The following is a 19,282-nucleotide window of genomic DNA, read 5'->3' on the forward strand; positions in this document are numbered from 1 at the left end:
AGTTTGATTCCTGCCTATCTGATCAGCAAACACTTGTGTTTCTGTCCCTCATTTCTTCCTGTGTTTAGTCTCTAGTTTTATACTTAAGACTCGAACCAGTAAGAGGCAGGAACAACTTTTTCATTCTACTTTTTCTCCCATGCAAGAGCAGTAACATGGATTGCTACACATGTAAACAATATAAGGAATGATTACTGACAACTAACAGCATAATTAAAGCATTACTGACCAAACTTAACCTCATTTATGCAGAGGTATCAGACACAGAGCTAGTGCCTTCTCTTTCCTTACATACTGGACATCTGTGTCACGCAACCACAAGTTAGGTGACAGCTGTAGGTGTGATCCTCTTTTTGTTTCCCTTAATCAAAAACAAAAATCAGAAAGTTGCAGGGACTACGATGAAGAAAGAAAACTAGCTGAGCCTTGGAACATGACTGTCACAGGTTACAAGTGTTGTCAACCCTTTTTCGCTTCAGAAATGTCATCTTAGGCCATATCCTCAAAACATTCTATTAAAAAAGTATTATTTTTTTTCATGAGCGGCCATGTTGTTTAAGGAAGTTCTAAATTTTAGAAATTAAGCCTTTTCTTTTAAACTGTTCTATCAAATTTTTGCTAAGCAATCTTTAATTATGTATCCACAAGTAACTCATACTTCACATACTTTATGGAATTAATGATGGTAGAATATTCCATAAAAAGAACGTGAGCAGCATTTATTTTATTTGTGCAGTCTTGGCTGAGGTTCCCTGCCTCCTCTGATCAGATATTTAATCATGCATTCTTCACACACTTCTAATATATAATAGCCCTTTTTATAAGGTTAGGCAATCACTGTCAGCAAAATATGATCATCTTATTTGTCTTGTTTACACGAAGAATGTCCTGACTGCATTAAAATTTTCTCACCATGCAAGATACGATCTTTTTCTATTACATAAATATGTGACAACAGAATGTCACTTGTAGTGATAAAAGATAGCATATTCCCATCCTTTATCTTTAGGCATGATTATACATACCCAAAAGATGACACTTTCAAGAAACCACATTATTTAATAGTCAGAATGAATAAAAATCAATGATAAGAAAACACGTGGACACCAGACTTCACAAGACTAAAAACTAAGCCACAACAATAGCATTTGAAAAATGAAATTAGCACTGGATTTTGCAAGATGACCCCCTGTGGCGTCACAGCACCAAAGTTATGCAAAGCTTCGTACGACTGAAGGGGTCCTCTGAAGGCTCTGCTGACTGATCTCTGTCAGAAAAGGTCACGGGCTATGTTGGAGGGATTTTCAGCAGGGCTAAAAGGCAGGAACCAGTTGGAAGGAATGAAAAAATATTTCACAGGCAGTAATAAAAATTTTATAGAGTTTGCATGCGAAGCTGTATAACTGATCTGTAAAACTGTCTAAGACTTAAGCTCAGTCAAGCGGTATTGTTCTATAGCACTTGCATTTTAGAATGACCACGTAACAAGTAACACGCATATAAACAGTGCTTTATTTAGCTTGTTAAAGAAGAAAATGAAGCACTTCAGTATAAACTCACAAAAATATTATTCAAAGAGAGAGAAAACAGGGGTTAAAAGTAGTGAGAAACTAGAAAACATTTCTTACTGATAAACTGTCAGGATAAAACTGTGCTCTCTTCTCTAGGACTTGATTAGGTCTTTCTCCTTTAAGAAAGAATATTGTTTCTAATTTTCTTATTACTCTTATGGAAGCACTGAGGGATTCAGAGGAATACCTAAATATACAGTCATAAAAATAATTGAGAAAATATTCAGCACTTTGGAATAGTGGATAAATCCTGAATTAAGTCTCCACTTGACTCACGCTTCCATTAATCTCCACTCGAAGGTCACACTGGCTCGCACTCCATTTTGAAGTATTTGCCTGAGCATCTCGTTTTCTCCTTTTCACTGTCAAAGCTTTTGAAACTTCTGACTGAGCAGCAGCAGTGCACTGCACACACCAATGTTTCATAGATGAAAAAAACAGGCATAAATAATTCTTTATACAGCTTCTTTTCACAAATGTAGCTGCCAGTTCAAAACGATAAACCAACTACAGAAAATGTGTGTGACAAGCACATGATTTGGAGCTCTTGCCAGCAGTCTCCCACAGCAGGCTGGTGGTAATCATTCACTTTTCATCACAGCCTCATTCTACGCTTAGTATGAGAGCTTTGCTACCCTTTTCTAGCTGCACGTCCTATATAAAATCTGAAGTTATGTTCTCATTTATCTGGGATTTGTCAGTGCAAATATGTTACTGCTAGTGATTTGAAGAGTCAAGCTGAACAACAGTTCTCCTTGATTTTTTTTTTTTTTTTTTTGGAATGGGTTTTGGGTTTTCTCCTCCAGCCTCACTGATTATTTTCCTTTGTAACAGAATGACAGGACTGAAAATTATCCCAGTAAGGAGCCAGCTCCAGCAGCAGGCAAAGTAGGCAGTAGCCTAAGGCAGCTGCCAGCTTTTTTTTCCTGTATCGGACAAGAGATGGACTGGCTGTGCTTGCCCAGCTGGTCACTGGCCTCTACGTAACTGACTTTGCTCATTGTTGCCAAAGGACCGAAGAGGAAAGAAGGCATCTTTCTTCCCAGTAGTAGTACTGTTACTAACATCAACAGGAGCAGAAAGCCACCTCTGTTTCCACCTCTTACCATACCTCCTCTTTCCGAAATATCCAACCCTTCTCCCAGTGACTGACCCTCCCCATCACCCCAGCAGGTCCCTATCAGAGCACAGTGATGAGTGCTGGAAGAAGCAGGGGGGCAGGAGGAGGCAGGTGACTGCATGGGGCAAGGGATTTGTTGGTCATAAAAGTAAGAAAGTTCATAGAAGGACTGGACACAGGCTGGGACAGAAGAGAGAAAAAACAGAGGCACCTTAAGCCTTCTGAAACCTGGAGACTCCTCCCTGCCATAACAGTATTTCCTAGGGCCTCTTCCACCAGCACAATTTCCTGATTAAAACTCTGCCAACCCCTCTTAGTTCCCTTCGCCAGCAACCAAAAAAAAGCAATATTGCTACTGTCAAGAAAACCTGATTTGGCTCTAACAGAAAAATTAAACTGTGGAATAAAGGATTTCCCATTCCATAGGTATCGAATGGGAAATCCTCCATCTTCTTTACCATTTGCCCATAATTTGCTAATTTCATGCTTGTCTAATTTAATGTCCTCCCCCGTTGCCTCAAACTACAACTCTATATGCTCACAAACTACATGTCCCTTTATGCTCATAATCATACTGTATGGCAATGTCTCACAATTGTTCTTGCCAGAAATGGGAATCAGTACAGCTCAGAAGAGCACAAGAACTAGATAAATTTTAGAGCTCTATCAGCTGTGCCCCTTCAAGTTACACTGTTTTGTAGGACAGCAGGTCAACAGCACCAGTAACTCCCATTCTTGTCCTTCCAGTGTATGGTTCAGGGCATCTCTCAAAGATGCACAGTTTTTTCCATACAAATCCATATGAATTTTGTTCATACAACATCACTTATATGGAACAGCCCATAAACCTGTCTTTCTCCCATACTCAATCAACTTATACCAATTGAGCCTGAAATCCACCAAATCAGTTTATAAGCTTGGAGCAGGTCCTAACATTAGCCCTTTTCTTAGTTGTTTTTATATTGACTTTTGTATTGTATTGAGGCACTGGCACAAGTTGCCCAGGGAAGTTGTGGATGCCCCTTCCCTGGAAGTGTTCAAGGCCAGGCTGGATGGGGCTTTGAGCAGCCTGGTCTAGTGGGAGGTGTCCCCGCCCATGGCAGAGGGGTCGAACTAGATGATCTTTAAGGTCCCTTCCAACCCGAACCATTCTGTGATTCTATGAGACTCCATCTAGTCTGGAACTTCCTTTTCACAAAGTTTCTACTTTGACAGATAGGGAGATTTGAAGACCCACACCAGTGACATCAGGGGTTAATTGAGCATTTAAACCAGAAGCTAACAAATTCAAGGGTGAGTAAAAGGAGAGACACACCATCAAAAGAAAAGGGAACCTTGACTGTGAGAGTAGGCAAAGGCTGGAGGCACTTGTTGCTGGGAACGGTGTAAGAGCAACTCTTGAGTTTGAAGAGAAAGCACAGCTTGGAGATGTGCCCTCCATGAGAAAGCAACTCTCCTGGGACTCCGAACCACCAGAGAACGCCCCAAGAGGTCCACAAATAAGCAGAGGATGTTGCATACCCACTTATGACCTTGCTTCAATGCATATGTCTCTCATGTGTGTGTCTCTCATGCTATTGTTGCTCTTAGAAGTTCCTCATGTACTACATGTAAATGATAAGACTGAGTGTTCCCATGCCCTGGAGAAGGAACACAGCCAGGGACTGCGACAAGTGAATTTTACATCCTGTCCCACATACTTAGAGTTCTGCAAAGCTGTCTGAATATATTACTGGAGTAGGCTGCCGGCTTACTTTCCAAGGAAATTTGCTGCAAATATGAAAAAGTCCACCAAATTAGATCTCCTCCTCCTCCTCCCAACACCAGAAGAGGTAGATAAAACTTTGTGCTTATAATTTTGCCTAACAGGAGTCCGTATTTGTGGCCTGAATGTAATAGAAACTATCATCCCAACTCCATTGAAGATGTTTTCTCAGGTACTGTAACAACTACAATTTTTAAATTGTCTTTCACAAGGCACACTATGGTGCCAGTAAAACCCCAACACGCCGTCTGGAAAGTTATCTACAAAAGATTCCAAATGACATTTTAACAGAGAGAAAAGTGTCTGAAGTCAGTGTGTAGGTCAAACAAATCAACCAAAAAACACATTTAATTTTCTTCCTCTCTGCCACTCTGACTGGTTCAACTACAGATGGCATGATGTTATCCCCCTCCAAGTCAGTTTGCTGACTGCCTCCCTCAAAAATTAATTGAAAGAAGTGGATCCTACAATTTAAAATGAAATAGGCTCAGCAGGTGAGTAAGCTTTGTCAAGATTGATTACTGAGTATTGATTTTCCACCAATTGTACAAGTTACACTCCACAAGGCCACCTGCACATTAACCTAGAATACACAAAATCACCTCGGGCTAACATCTATCGAGAGGTTTGTGTTTTCAGAGAATGCAGGTAAGAACACAATGCTGCAGTCTCTAGCTCTTTGCCTCACACATACATTCAATGGCATTTATTTGGACACCATTCACACTTCGTACTTACTTCGCCATAAATCACTATTAATTGTATTTTCATTTTTCAGAAAGAATTTAAAATAACTACCCAGGAAAAAAACTTCATATAACGTAGCGCTAACTTAATTGTAAAAACTGTGAAGACACTCAGTTAGGTTCCCCCATGATATGAAGGAAAGAGATGCCGGATGCAGTGATGGTGGAGCTGCTTACTGTGGCCTGGAAGCTTCTGCTTGGTCCGTCTGAAGCTTCTCACCTCCTTCCACTTCCATAGTGCAGTAGACAATTCGATTGGGAGCGACTGACCTTAAACCTTGCACCTCCATTATAACGATCTGAGGAAAAGAAAACAAATAGTTTATCCTTCAGAAAACATTACGTAGCACAGCTATTACAGTACTAAGCTCCAGGCAGGTGAAAAAAAACCCTAAAAAAACCCCTCACTCCAACCATAGTTTAAATGCTAGGAGTTGAATTTGAGACTAATGTCTAAATACAATTCTAAACGTTAATACATGATGAACTGCATCTTTTAAGCAGTCATCTACATAAGCATTTATGGAACGAACAGGTTACTAAGTCAGGCTGTAAACAAGACAAGTAAGTACACTGATCACATCTTGAAAGGTTAATCATGGTGCTGCGACACTGGAGGTTGCAACCCTTGAATCTCAGCTGATTTGGTGCTCTGCTGAGCACGAGGTGGGTCAGAGCATCGTTATCAGATGCTCTAATTTTCTTCCCCCACTGCCTACCCCTTTTCCTTCTCCCAGCTCCGTACTTGCAGTCAGGTTCGGCGTGCATATGGGGGGAGGAAGAGAAAGGAAAAAAAGCCACTACCAGCTGCGTCCTGATAAATTTCCTCACCAGTGAAATTCTGAGCTTGGCAGATCCCATAGTTTTTCAGCTCCTCAGAGCTACTCGGTTATAGCTCAGAAGAGCCAAATGCCATCCTACTTCAACTGCTCTCCACCTTTTATAAACCTTACGGTTTGTCACTGTGTGAAATTATTGGAATTTTCACACTTCAGATGTTTCTAATTCAGAGAAGATTTGAGAAGAAAGTCAGGTTTCCCTGCTTGCTTTGGAAAAGCTGCTTTCCTTTCCAGTCCTATTTGGGTCTATGAGAAGAAACTGGGAAAAAAACCAGTCCATTTAATCAGGAGAGAAGCTGTCCTCAACTGAACTATGCACGTAGCTCAGTATTTGTTTGATTGTTTTAAAGGTGACAGAAGTAATGACTACTGTTAGTCTCCTCGGAGGCAATTGGTTTCTTAGGTCAGCAACCAACCACGAAAGTACTTTGCTATTAAACCCTTTGCATATTTCTCAACTCATTTCAATTCAAGTACGTTAAGCCAGACTTCACCCCTAGCTGTACAATCCCTCCTACCTTAAAACTTCCAGAACCTTAGTAATAGCTAGATATCTTGTAAAATTGCTAGTTTGGTAATACTGCAGTGAGATTACAGTCATTGATCACTTAGAACATTTTTACATTACGCATAAATCATCAACGCTGCCTATTACATTTTATAAATAATAACAGCAATTCATGCAGAATGATGTAATCATCTCTTATCTTTTTTGGTTCAGGAATTCAAGTAGTTAAAGTGATCAGTCATCACTAAAAGACTGCATTAGGGATCCTTCTAGCTAATACTGCCCGTACGGTCTTCCCACATGCCAAATGTATGTCCTTGTTGAATGCAGACTTCATGTTTATTCATTTTTATGTCGATACTTTCTTTCCTTGAGTTTCCAATTTAATTGCACAGTATGTTTGTCTTTGCTAGCACTTCTGGATTCTAGCAAAGGAACAAAGTTGCATTTCATTAGGAAGAAAACTGTCACTAGCTGATTTACCAGCTCATTACCTGATGAACAGCTTCCTAAATATTGTTTGTCTATTTCTCAAACTGTCCAACAGCTGGAGAACACAAGTGATTTAAGTCTTCTACTACTTCAATATTTTATTTATTTAATTTACAAATTTTTGCAAATTAGGCTATTTGAGGGAATATCCAACTTGCAAAAATAGTCATTGTTGCTTGTAGTGATGTGCAGGGCTGCTCTTATGTTAGAAAACAAGGTCCGTTCCCATCAGAACAGTACAAATGTTACGTCTTTTGCTGTTCTGTCTTAATAACAACATGCAGTGGCAGCATGAACCCCCACCACTTTGCCCCTTGCAAAGAAATTTTCATCAAGTTTTTTTCTTGTCCTAATGTTTAGACATGTGTCATGGTTTTGGCTGGGATGGGGTTGACTTTCTGGCAGCTGGGTTAGTGCGGTGTTTTGGATTGGGGATGAGAATGGTGCTGGTAGCACACTGGTGCTTTTGGTTGTTGCTGGGCAGTCAGGGCCTTTTCTGCTCCTCACACCGCCCTGCCAGTGAGTAGTCTGGGGGTGCACGAGAAGTTGGGAGGGGACACAGCTGGGACAGCTGACCTCAACTGACCAAAGGGATGTTCCATGCCATGTGGTGTCATGCTCAGTATATAAAGCTGGGGAAGAAGAAGGAAGGGGGGGAAGTTTGGAGATATGGTATTTTGCCTTCCAAAGTAACTGTTACATGTGATGGAGCCCTGCTTTCCTGGAGATGGCTGAACGCCTGCCTGACGATGGGAAGTATTGAATGAATTCCTTGTCTTGCTTTGCTTGTGTGAGTGGCTTTTGCTCTACCTATTAAAGTCACCCACGAGTTTTTTCTCACTTTTACTCTTCCGATTCTCTTCCCCATCTCAGCTGGGGGGAGTGTTTGAGCAGCTGCGTGGTACTAGTTTCTGGCTGGGCTTAAACCATGACACCATGTTATAGATTTCCTGTTCCTTCATGTTCCTGTGCACCAGTCCTCAGTGGGGATTTTACTGGTTACCCTATAATTTAGTTAAGTCAAGTCACACACCAAAAGATAAAAAATGGATATATTTACGTGTTATCCAAGAAATGTGAAATTGTGCACTTATGGCCTCACATTTTCCAGAAATAAAGTATTCTATCTACAATGAAATGAAATCAGCTTTTCTTATTTGCCCATTTGCATTGAAAAAGAAGAGATCCACCGTGTATCAGTCTAAATTAATAACACTTCAGCTGTTTCTGTTTGCCCTTATATCTTCTGAGATTTAGCTTCTCAAGAGTAAGAAATGCAGATGCCCAGCAAGAAACTCAACTTATATGATTAACACCATGTTTAAAATGAAAATTTGCCCTGCTAAAAAGTGCTGCCTGTAGAGTAACATGTTAGTTCTTTGCCTTGCCCTGTAGATGACTAATCTTGCAGAACAATTGCTCTACCAGCAATGGAAGAAAAACCCACAAACCCAAGTTCAGTAGACCTAATAGTTTGCATTTCTGGTGTGAGACGGGAAGGGCTGTAAACAAAGCCAAACTGTTCCAAATTTAATGTAAATTAAATCTACTGTCATTTTTCATTTCATGACTGTTTCAATCTTTTACTGTGCTTTTCCCCCAAATACCTCACAATGTTTAGTACATGCTTAATATTTCTCTCTGTAGGCACCGAGAAAGCTTCTCCTCTTCTTACGTCCCTCACCAAGCAAACTTCCTTGAACACAGAAAGCATTACCGAAAAACTTTTCCAGGTACTTTTTAGGTGCTTCAGAACTATTCTTTGTTATTGCTGTTTATGGACCATTCCAGGCTTGGTATTCCACTTGAGGCAGACAGAGCACACGTGATGGAGATGCACAGGGTTCAGTACAGGAGTTATAAAACTACTTCATCATTTCATATACTTCACTATTAAGGCCTGTGCTCCAGTTTTACATGCTTGATGAACTAATGCTTTTTGGCATATAGAATGATGGCTCTTACTACTCTTTGCAAGTTGATGTTGGGCTTTTACATTATTAGCTAGTAATATTAAAACTGCATACAGTGGGATAAGTAATTTTCTGTTATATGAAGGATTTAAACTTTTTCCTCTGTCCATTTTTGACATTTTTTCAATTCTTTGCGTGTATTGATGACATGGGAAAGAAAAATCGATCTGAATTTCATGAAAAAAACAGATGCTCATTTCACTTAAGAAAAAGCATTGTTGAAAAGATAAAGATTTTTGTTTGTTTTAAACCATATAACAATTGAAATATTTATTCTGTAACATTATCTGTTGTCTTAAAGAAACTAAAGCCACTTCAAGTGCATAACACAAATGTGGCACCTTCTGACCAACAAATACATAGGACACACTTTGGAAATGTTTTGATTCCGTTATTATTGAGAGAGAGATCAGCATTTCCTGATACGCACATCTGCGGAATTGGACCTGAGCTATGATGCTGTCATCCGACATGTTTAAGTAACTAATGGAATTTATGGTTTCCTTTTGAAGTCGGTTGAGCTCTTATATGGGCATCCCTATAGACCAGATTTCCTGCACAATCTCAGTAAAAATGAGCTAGTTTCTTGAGGAAAATGCAGAAGTTCATAAAAATCTGCTATGACAACCAGTAATTTTTTTGTTGTTGTTTATTCTCTAAATGCTTTCAGTGAGAAAAGACAACTTGTTTGTAAAATTCTATGAATGAGTTCCTGGTAACAACAGTATTTCTTTATTAAGTTCAAAAGTATACTTAGGTATTTAATGTACTGGAATTCATTTGAAGTTACATTTGTGTGGGAGATTCAACTGCCTACATTGCTGTGTGGGCCCAAACGCAGCTACTGCTGCAAGAGGAAAATGCATCATATAGCTGTACTCTAACTCCTAATTACCAAAGCGACAAAGAATAACTTACTTCTTTAACATAAAATTTTAAAATTACTAAGGAAGGACTAATAACAAAAAAAAAGCATCACGACATAGATATTTTAGTAATTTAAACTGTTAACAAGTTTCCTGTGAAATATGTGATTACCTCTAATGTGAAGGAGAGGACCACATCAGACTTCGACAGCTGAACCTCATTTTCGTCTCCTATGTCCAAGAACGCAGAATTCTGTGATCGCTTTAACTTCTGCAGTTTAAATTCCGGCCCACCTTTAGACACTGGAAGACTTTCCAAATTTGCCATTAGCAAATTCACTGAAGACCGCAACTCTTCTATGTACATGTTCTCCATTTCTCTTGTTACGAATTTTGGGAATTTTCTTTCCTTGGAAGATATATTTTAGAAGTTAAAAAGGAAAAAGAATCATCCCACATTATACACCATATTAACTTACTGCTTTGCTCTCAGTTAGGAGATATTTAATAAAAATAAAAGTCTTAATTCCATTCTCTATCTACTTTTAAATCTTCAAAACAGTAACGGGAAGGCTAATCCCATCCCATAAATACAGTTAATTTTGACAAGAAGGAATGTAATTTGAATTAAGAATTCCATCATATTCCTCAAATATAGTAGACAAAATACCTATCTGAACACATCAAAAAAACCATATAAGGGGCATTTGTAAAAACGGAACCTCTTGCCCACCCAGAATCATTTAACCATAAACCCAGGTTGAATATGTACACAGATATTTATAATATGCGTGTATTAGTGGAACAATTGACAATATACCTCTAACGTTACCTTCAAACGTTTTATAAATTGACAAAATGAACTGTCCACTAATAATTTCATTACTTCATCCATTTCCAATCCTACCAAAAATAAGTCAATCACATTCATGCTTCTAACATAAAGCTGTTAGACTACAACAATGACATGAAATTCCTATCATTGTTTATTTCTATTTTTAATACTAGGTCATTCATTTTGAAAGTAATGCTGAATTATTACACATGGGATTATTTTAAACATAAGTGTTAGAGAGAACTTAAAAATCCCCTTTTTCCTCTGTAGGAGCTAGATAATAGTGTTTAAATATTGTGTTTATAACAGAGGGAACACATAAACATACATAATGCATATATGAACACATACAGAGCCAATTTTCTGCACAGTCTTTCCCCTGATATTGAATGTAGGACAGCTTGGAAGAAAATCTCATTCAAGATTAAACATAAATGTAAATTATGCTAAAATATATGTTCTATGTATAAATGAGAAACAAACACTGCTCCCTACGTATTGTCTGCAAAGGCAGGCACCTTGCTCCTAAACCAGAAAATTTTGATCATTAGCTGTTACAAGGAGTATCATAAAACCGCCGTGGGGTTCTACGGTCATGCTGATGCATACACTAGACTTTTGGTCTGGATTCTGAGAGTACTAAAATGGATTTTCAGGATGCATTTCTCAAGGAGAAAAGACACTGGGCAGTCTCTTCACAGGATCACTGAAACGTTTATCTTAGTAAAGCACAGGACCAGTTACAATAGGTAGAAAATCCCATTAGGTCATACATACCTAACGGTATGGGCAAACAGATGCACAAATTCCCCATTGATTTTACTCTGTCAAAGATGAACGTATTTCTAAGGTTCTTGTCTGCAGTAAATAGGTTAAATTATCTTTTCTGCTAAAATAAACTTCTCATAATTAACAACTTGTAAAATTAGCAAGTAATGTGTCATAGGAACCAGGAATGAGACCTCAACAACAACAAAAAAGCTATATGCAGAGATTTATCCTGAGCCGTGCTGATCTTTGGAGACTGCAGTTTAATAATTCTCTCACAGGCAGGTAATCACTGAAAACCCTTTTCTTTAGCAACAAAGAGGCTAGAATACATAATCCAGTATCAAAAAGCTTTTTACCTTGTTTTTGAGCTCTGGGAATAAAGTTCATATTTTGCAGCATTTGATTGCTTAGGCCTAAACGATCTTAATAATTTGCGCAGCTGCTAGAATTAGGACTAGCTCACAAAGTCCCCCATAAAAAATTCTGCATTTTAAGTAGTTTAAAAGAACTGTCTGTATGAAAACTCTGATTTCTGATTTGGATGTACCATGTTAAGACATGGAGCTCCTTAGTCTGTTCAAAACTGTGCAGTAGGCACTGTGGCAACCATGAGAATTTTCAAGTAATGGTTCTGGTAGGAAAAAAAAAAAGCATAAATAAATTTTTCTCTAAAAAAAACTATGGATGTGCAGTGTATGCATATACATTAGAGATGGAATGAACAAGATTTACACAGTTTAAATAGTGCTCATCATTTTCACTTTCTTTAAAATTATTTTAAAACTTTTGCGGATAGCATTTTGCTTTTTAGGAAGATTACACCTCCGAGTTGTTATTTATGAACTTCATAGACAGAAATGATATCTTTTTCCTTTTAAAGAAAAGAGCAAATCTTAACTACTCTACAAGTAATACCATATTAATATAATATACATTTTTCTGTGCACACACGGAGTGTAACATACATGCTTCCAATATTTTGTAACTCTTGCAGATACAGACAAGAAGGCAAGAGGGAACATAGGATTATTGGACAACTTTGATTACAAGACCAGGCTTCACAGAGATTGAAGAGACTTCAGATTGCCTTTTTGTGAAAAACGAGCCTTTTCCCAAAATTTAATAAGATATGGCCAAGGAAAATACCAATCCCATCTGTGATATTTAATATAGAAGTGCATAATTCTGTCCACTGATATTTAATATAGAAGTGCATAATTCTGTCCACTGAAATAAAATACAAGCTACAGAGAGAAAAATAGGCTTAGTTTTCTAAAATGTACAAAAAGAATTTATAATTTACTCAATCACCACTAATTTGACCTACAAGACTTACTCATAGTTTTGTTACTTGCAATACTAATGTAACTATTATGAACTTTGACTTAAACTATAAATGTACACTATATTATATACACTTAAAAAGTATATCACATATAACGTGTAGTAGGACATAAACATTATGGTTACACCCTTAGCCGTTTAATGCACTTCTGTATATAAAAGATGACTTATTTTAGTTCCAAAACACATAACCCTAAATGTGCAAATAATATACCCTTTGTTTCACCACTGGACTTGCCGCTGAAGGGGAGGTAGGATCACAGAGCATATGACTTTCCAAACGCAAGGTTTGCTTTCTCCCTACCCCTGTTGACACATACACTCCGGAGCGGAAAGAAATACATCTGCCAAACTGGTATGTTTTCAAATGATCTTCATTTTAGAATCAGAAAACGGAAAGACACACTAGGTATGGTCCCACTCAACACCTTACATGTTTTTGGTGCAAGACAGCAACCACTTACCCTTGCCATTTGATCTGCCAGTTGCAGTCGTCCATCTAGTTCACGTCTGATCTGGGCTGCTTGCTCATCTCCATTATCCAACTTGGATAGAGAACAAAAATAAAGTTAACGGTAAGAAATATGCACTATATTTTAAGTTTATAGCAAATAATGTAGTTAAAAATAAAATCGAAATGCATACTTTTCGTCTTAAAATCGGTGAAACACTAGGCAAATACATGGCTTTGAGTCTTACCAAGATGAAAGAAACGTAATGGCCCCCAGCTACCCATGGCAGTCAGGGTCTCTAAAAAGGTAGCCAGCATTCCCTTGAGGTTTTAATTCTCAGCCTAAACAGAAGAAGCATTACCTCCTTATGGAAATAGCAGCTGAAAACATTTCTCCATGAAGCAGAAAACTGGACTGGCAGACAGACTTAGAAAACGTTTGCAAGGAAATCTGTTCTTTGCTGCCATGCGTTCCTGTATAGGAACATATAAGTGTAGGGAAAGAAATCTGTGTGTCTATGCCTTCTAAGTATGGTATTATTTCACTCATATAGCTCTTTCCCCAACTATTGGCCAACTGCTCACATCAAGGCACATCCAATTTTTGAGCCTCCAATATTTTCATATCAAAGGAATAGTCAGGAGTAAACATCTGACTTCAATCAGGGAAGGAAAGGAGAAGGACACGTCTCTTCACCTCAACAGAACAGTGGGGTCTCAACAGAAAAGAGACTCCCCAACCCATTCTTCACCTGTTTACTTGTTAAGGGAGGTGGTGGTGGTGTAGATGAAGTGGGGCTTCCCCTCAACAGACTGACCTGCACGGCTGGTTAAGAGAAAGAAGCATGAAAGATCTAGAAAAGATCAGGCACAACTTGCCTTCTTTTCTGAATAGGTGACAAACAAGGACAAAGACGGAGTCCCAGTGGAGGGCCCTCTCTGTCCTTAGAGTTAACCACAGGCACGAAACAACATGCTAATACGACCCTTAGTATCATTTACTATGCGGCTAAGGTTTAAGGGTACCTGAATTGCTCTTCTCCGAAAAAAAACCTTAAATTGATTAGGGATGTAAACTAGCAAAAATTGGTTCTCTAATTGATTGACATCTTCAGCTAAAGAACACACAATTAGTTTGGTAAATGATTGATTACATTAAACTAAGCTTTTTAAGTAAGACTATTATTCAGCGCACCAGGTTAAATACATAACACCATCTCCTTTGCAATTCTCCTCAGCTAAATTCAGTAGATCTTACTGAACCAAAATGTTCTTGAAAATTAAGCATTTTTTTCTTTCAAAATCCAATTTTAAAAAAGGAATAATTAAAAATACACTATTCAGTGCTTACAGGTCAATCACAGCATTATGCAAACCTGACCAGATTTAGCTAAAGGATGAAAAGTTTTCCACTGCTAGCATGGAAGCGATGACAGAACATGCAATCTGTCACCTGTGCAATCTGGCGTCTCACAAGACGCTTGCAGGAACTGATCCAGACAACCAGAAAGCAAGAGAAGAAAACCTGATGGCACCTCTAAAAGAGGCTCAAATTTAAACTAAAGAGCAGAAGACGGATCATGTTGCAGACTGGAAGGGTCCTCCTGCTAAGTACGTCTGTAAATCTGCTCCTAGTTTGACTGTGAGCATAAATGGCAAGAGCGTTCTCGATGAAAGCAAATATTTTAGTTTTTTAGAAAACAATTACAGTATTTCAAATAAATTCCCAAATTTGTATTCTTCCATTTCTTAACAGAGTAAGAGGCCGCTTATTGAACTTGTCACCAAGAATATTTCTAACTTCTATTTTCCTTTGTATCATAACCACGTAATTTTTGCAATTATTTTTGTTTAATCAGTACAAAAGTCTGTCTAATATGAAAAACAATTTTGTTTTCTTTTTGAGCTAAGAGAAGGTCAATATTATTTTAACAATATATGCCACGGCAGGCAAATGTTTTAAGATTATCTGCTTGAAGGTAATTTTGATGACTGAATTTTGATTTCTACAAAAAGGAAGGTGTGGGAAAGCAGAACGAAGCTAAAACTTTTTCCTGTGTCAAGGCACAACTTAAGTGACTGCCTCTATTATTAACTCATTTGAAGAGGCAAACGCTTTTGTTTAAAGACTGACATTTAGTTATTTTTCCACTTAAAAAACACATGAAATGATCATGGAAGTTAATGAAGGTGTAACTTGCTTTTGTAAATCTTAACATTTTTTCCCCATAACTATGCACTGCTTCCCATTACCTGCTTGTACTCGCGTACCTAAAAATGTGATTTCCCTACTTACTTATTTTTAAACTTCAGTCTTCTTCTTGAAACACACATTCTAATAGTTTTGTTTATGTATGTATGTAATGATGTTTTGTAAAGTATGGAAAGAAGCTGAAGGGTTGAAACACTGCAGAACGCCACTCTACTTACAGAAAAGAGCCTAGGTAAGAGTGACTGGTAGGTCATTCACAGATGTCCTAATAAGAAGTTAAGTTGGTGATATTAGCATTGTTGCAGTTTGCAAAATGAAGTGACAATGAGAAAAACAGTAACTTTGATATCACGTTCCATGCAAGGCCATTCTACTTGGTTTTATTCTAAATTCAACAAAATGCATGAAAACCAACTTTGCAAGCAAAGCAGTCAGCGATTATGAATGTGTAATCAATAACACTTTATAGGTCTACTGAATCTGAAGTGACAACAGCAGTAATAGTGAGTAGATTCTGAAAACGCAGGTGGCATTTGGAATTTGAGTTGTGTCCGCTTTTTTACATAGGGAAGACACTTGATACAACCCACCGGACGGGTGGGAAGTGGTCACAAGGGTTAACGTTAAGTGTACCCTTATCCTTAATTTCTTATTCGTGGGTCAAACCTGTACCCAAGACGCCTATGGAATACACAGTCGTGAAAACCATGGCAGTACTTTTCAAACTGGTAAAGAAAAACCAGAAAAGCACATGATACTATGCACAGAAATTAATATAAATATAACATTGCAGAATAGCAACTTGGATTCTTCTCAGTGTTGCAACTGAAATTTGGTTATAAAAAATAACTAATTTGTAAACAAAAATCAAGCAAAGGGTTTTTTTGTTGCTGGGTTTTTTTTTAAAGAATAATTGGCATTTACATAGCATCACACAATGCTTCCAACCATGTTTTTTAAAAAAAGATACAGCTTTAGAGATTATTTTAAAAGAAGGTACATATAAATTCCATTTAATAAAAACATTGCAGCTTTCTGTAACGGTGGTATTAGCTATACTAAAGCTATATCATAGCTATTTACTGACTGCACCAACACTAGAGATGCTCCTCACGTCGCTTAAACCTCACATAACCAATTAGTCAGTATTTTAGCAGCAGGGGACCTCACTACAGAACACCCTACAGACACCAGAGACCTGTTTTCAGTCCTGACCAAACAAACCAGCGTTTCCCCTAAATGCCATGTATCTGTCCCCCCAAACTTGTAAGACCTACCCAAAGACACTGACTCCCCTTACGAGGGCTAGCTAATTCAGTGGGAAAACTCCCAACTGAGCAAGAGTATGAATAAGACAGCTTTGTCACTTGTGCCCTTTCTTTTTGCAAAGATGATTATTTGGATTTTAAAAGCTTATTCAGAAAAATCAGTAGTTATGAATGACTATGCTTGGGTGAATAAGAAGCTACTGTTATTAAAAATAAAAAAGTGGTAGCTCATCATCTTTTTTCTTCCCAATGGTGTTACATGAAGATAGCTTTCTAAAATAAAAATGCCACCGTTAGACATCAAGCTATTAATTCAAAACTGTTTTTATTCATTAATGCTTGAAGTTGCCTTTATTTTTGCTCACTCTGAAAAGGGCAATCATTTTTATTACAAACTTCTTTATTAGTAGAGAGGGAGTGGGAACGTCCTCAATATGCAAGATGCCCAACAATTCTTACTAGAAGATGTTTTCAGTTGCTTATATAAGTGTCGACTTCTAAAAGACAGACTGAAGTTTTCTACTCCAAATTTCTGCTTTAACAGTTTCAACCAAAACAGTCCATTGCTTCTGAAAAGGCCGGGGAAGACAATACGCTGCTTTATCCCTAATAAGAAAAATGGTGACCATCTGGTCAAAGAGCTCTAGCACCATCTTGCTTTGAAGTAAGGATCTGAAATTTAGCAGGGCCCCATCTGTGAAAATCAGCTCAACTCTGCACAAGTTACAAACCTTTGAAAAATGCAGTTTGCAGCAGGCTGCAAACAGCCGCCGCCGCCAGAGGCCTAATCAGATTCAGCATTCAGACTCCTCTTCAGGTCGGGCTGCTCTCTGTCTTCAATATGCATGGACTCTACACTCCTCAGATTATTTGCTCATTTACGAAAGACTGTAAGCTCATCAGAGTTAAAAATCACTATTTGGATCAATAGCACGATATTTTGCTTGACAAACTGTTGTTTCATTTGTGTGCCTAAACAGCACAGAACAGAAATACATCTGAATGAATTGACGTTTACATATTTTAAAAGGTTGGAAAGACTGCATGTTTTTTGATTGCTATTTAAATAACAACTTTTTTAAAAAAAGAATATTATTTAAAAGGATGTAAACTATTTGTGTATTTTGGTACAAAAGAAAAAGGGGTACACTGGCGAAAAATCTGGTTAATGTGCAAGAGCCACTTAAGGTATAAAAGGTAGTAATGCTGCCAAGACGTACAGCCCGTGGCGCTCATGTGCACACCTCTACGTACAAAGTCAGTCAGGTAGCCTTTGCCCAAGAAATAAGGCCAATTTGAGTACGGATGAGTACTGACCTGCTGCAAGTTTTTGTTCTTTACACTCACAAGTGCTCCAACTAACTGATAGTCCCTCCAAGTGACTATTTTATTAATGTTCGATTAGCTTCCCTGCAGCTTTCTAATTCACAGTAACGTCAGCGTGAAATTCCATCTACCTGCCCATAGCAATATAAATTTCTCAACGTTTAATGACGAAATTGACAGTTCGCGTATCTTCAGACTTGCTCTTATTTCTGTCACACAAAATCCAAAGTCTTTTCACTCCGGGTGACAGCAATGGTCATTTTTTTCTTTAACAGCCACTTTTCGCCACACGCAACCAAGTCTGGGCCCTGCTGAGCTGCCGGGTTATTTGTGGATGCCCACATGAGGTAACCTGCAGGGCCCAGCCCTGACGACTGTCTGACAGCCAAGGCAAAAAATGTCAACACAGGGTAAAGGGCTTGGATTATAAGTGTTGTGATTGTGTAATGCTCAAAAAAAAAAACCAACATATGGATTTCTGGATGTAACTAATGGCATCCAGCAGCAAGGCTGGAAGAGAAAGCAAATGCCAGAGAAGTCCTAGTGCTCAATTTTGGCTGTCAATCAAAGCAAGCAGCACGCAGGCAGTAAGGGCAGCAGATGCAAATAGCGGTGTTTTTCAGACTGTTGTCCTTGTATACTCTTATCCCTGACTCTAAAAAAAGGAGTTTTGCTTCAGACAGACCTGCCGCCTCTGAGACCAACAGGATTTGTTCCCATTCTCATCGTTACACAGGTGGAGTTGCTCTAAAGGAACAGACTGGGAAGAGATTAAAGGTGTCTGCAATTCTCAGTGGCATTAAGGAGCCGCCGTGTGCTGAACACAAACAGCCTGCTGAGATTTCCGAAGTTTCCCGAGCTTGTGAACCAAGATTAGCGGCTACGTATATAAAAGTAGGAGGATCAACAACTTCCAAATCAGGCCGAGAACAGAGCACCCAACTCCAGTCTACGGCAGCAGACACTTTTGGACATCAATTCAACAGGACTTAAGTCTAGAAGAACAAAGTCGTGACAGAAGCAAATTGCTTCCACTTCCTATAGGAGGAAAAAACCAGATTTGATTAAAGGGCTGAAGCTTTCTAAATGGCTTCTACTGGACTTTCTCATAAACCTTTTGCCTCCTGTTTCACAGCAAGAAAGACAGAGCTGTAAAAGGAAAGAAAATGTAGTCACTCCTCTATTTCAGAGGAGT

At 38.4% G+C, this 19,282-nt stretch overlaps 1 protein-coding gene across 6 annotated transcripts in view; it reads right to left on the reverse strand.

Annotated features, from left to right (window-relative positions):
- Nucleotides 1-19,282, reverse strand: part of CADPS2 (calcium dependent secretion activator 2) — a 321,875-nt gene that overhangs the window by 174,356 nt on the left and 128,237 nt on the right. For all 6 annotated transcript variants that reach the window (XR_008466879.1, XM_054204611.1, XM_054204601.1 and 3 more), the window contains exons 4-6: nucleotides 13,295-13,375; nucleotides 10,053-10,289; nucleotides 5,380-5,501 (exon numbers count right to left, since the gene is read on the reverse strand). Coding sequence is in view for 5 of the 6 variants with exons in the window: in XM_054204611.1 (XP_054060586.1) it covers nucleotides 5,380-5,501; nucleotides 10,053-10,289; nucleotides 13,295-13,375 (440 nt within the window). In the remaining variant the exon portion in view is untranslated. The remainder of the gene's footprint in view (nucleotides 1-5,379; nucleotides 5,502-10,052; nucleotides 10,290-13,294; nucleotides 13,376-19,282) is intronic.

This window comes from Rissa tridactyla, chromosome 1, assembly GCF_028500815.1.
Source record: "Rissa tridactyla isolate bRisTri1 chromosome 1, bRisTri1.patW.cur.20221130, whole genome shotgun sequence".
Lineage (NCBI taxonomy): Eukaryota > Metazoa > Chordata > Aves > Charadriiformes > Laridae > Rissa > Rissa tridactyla.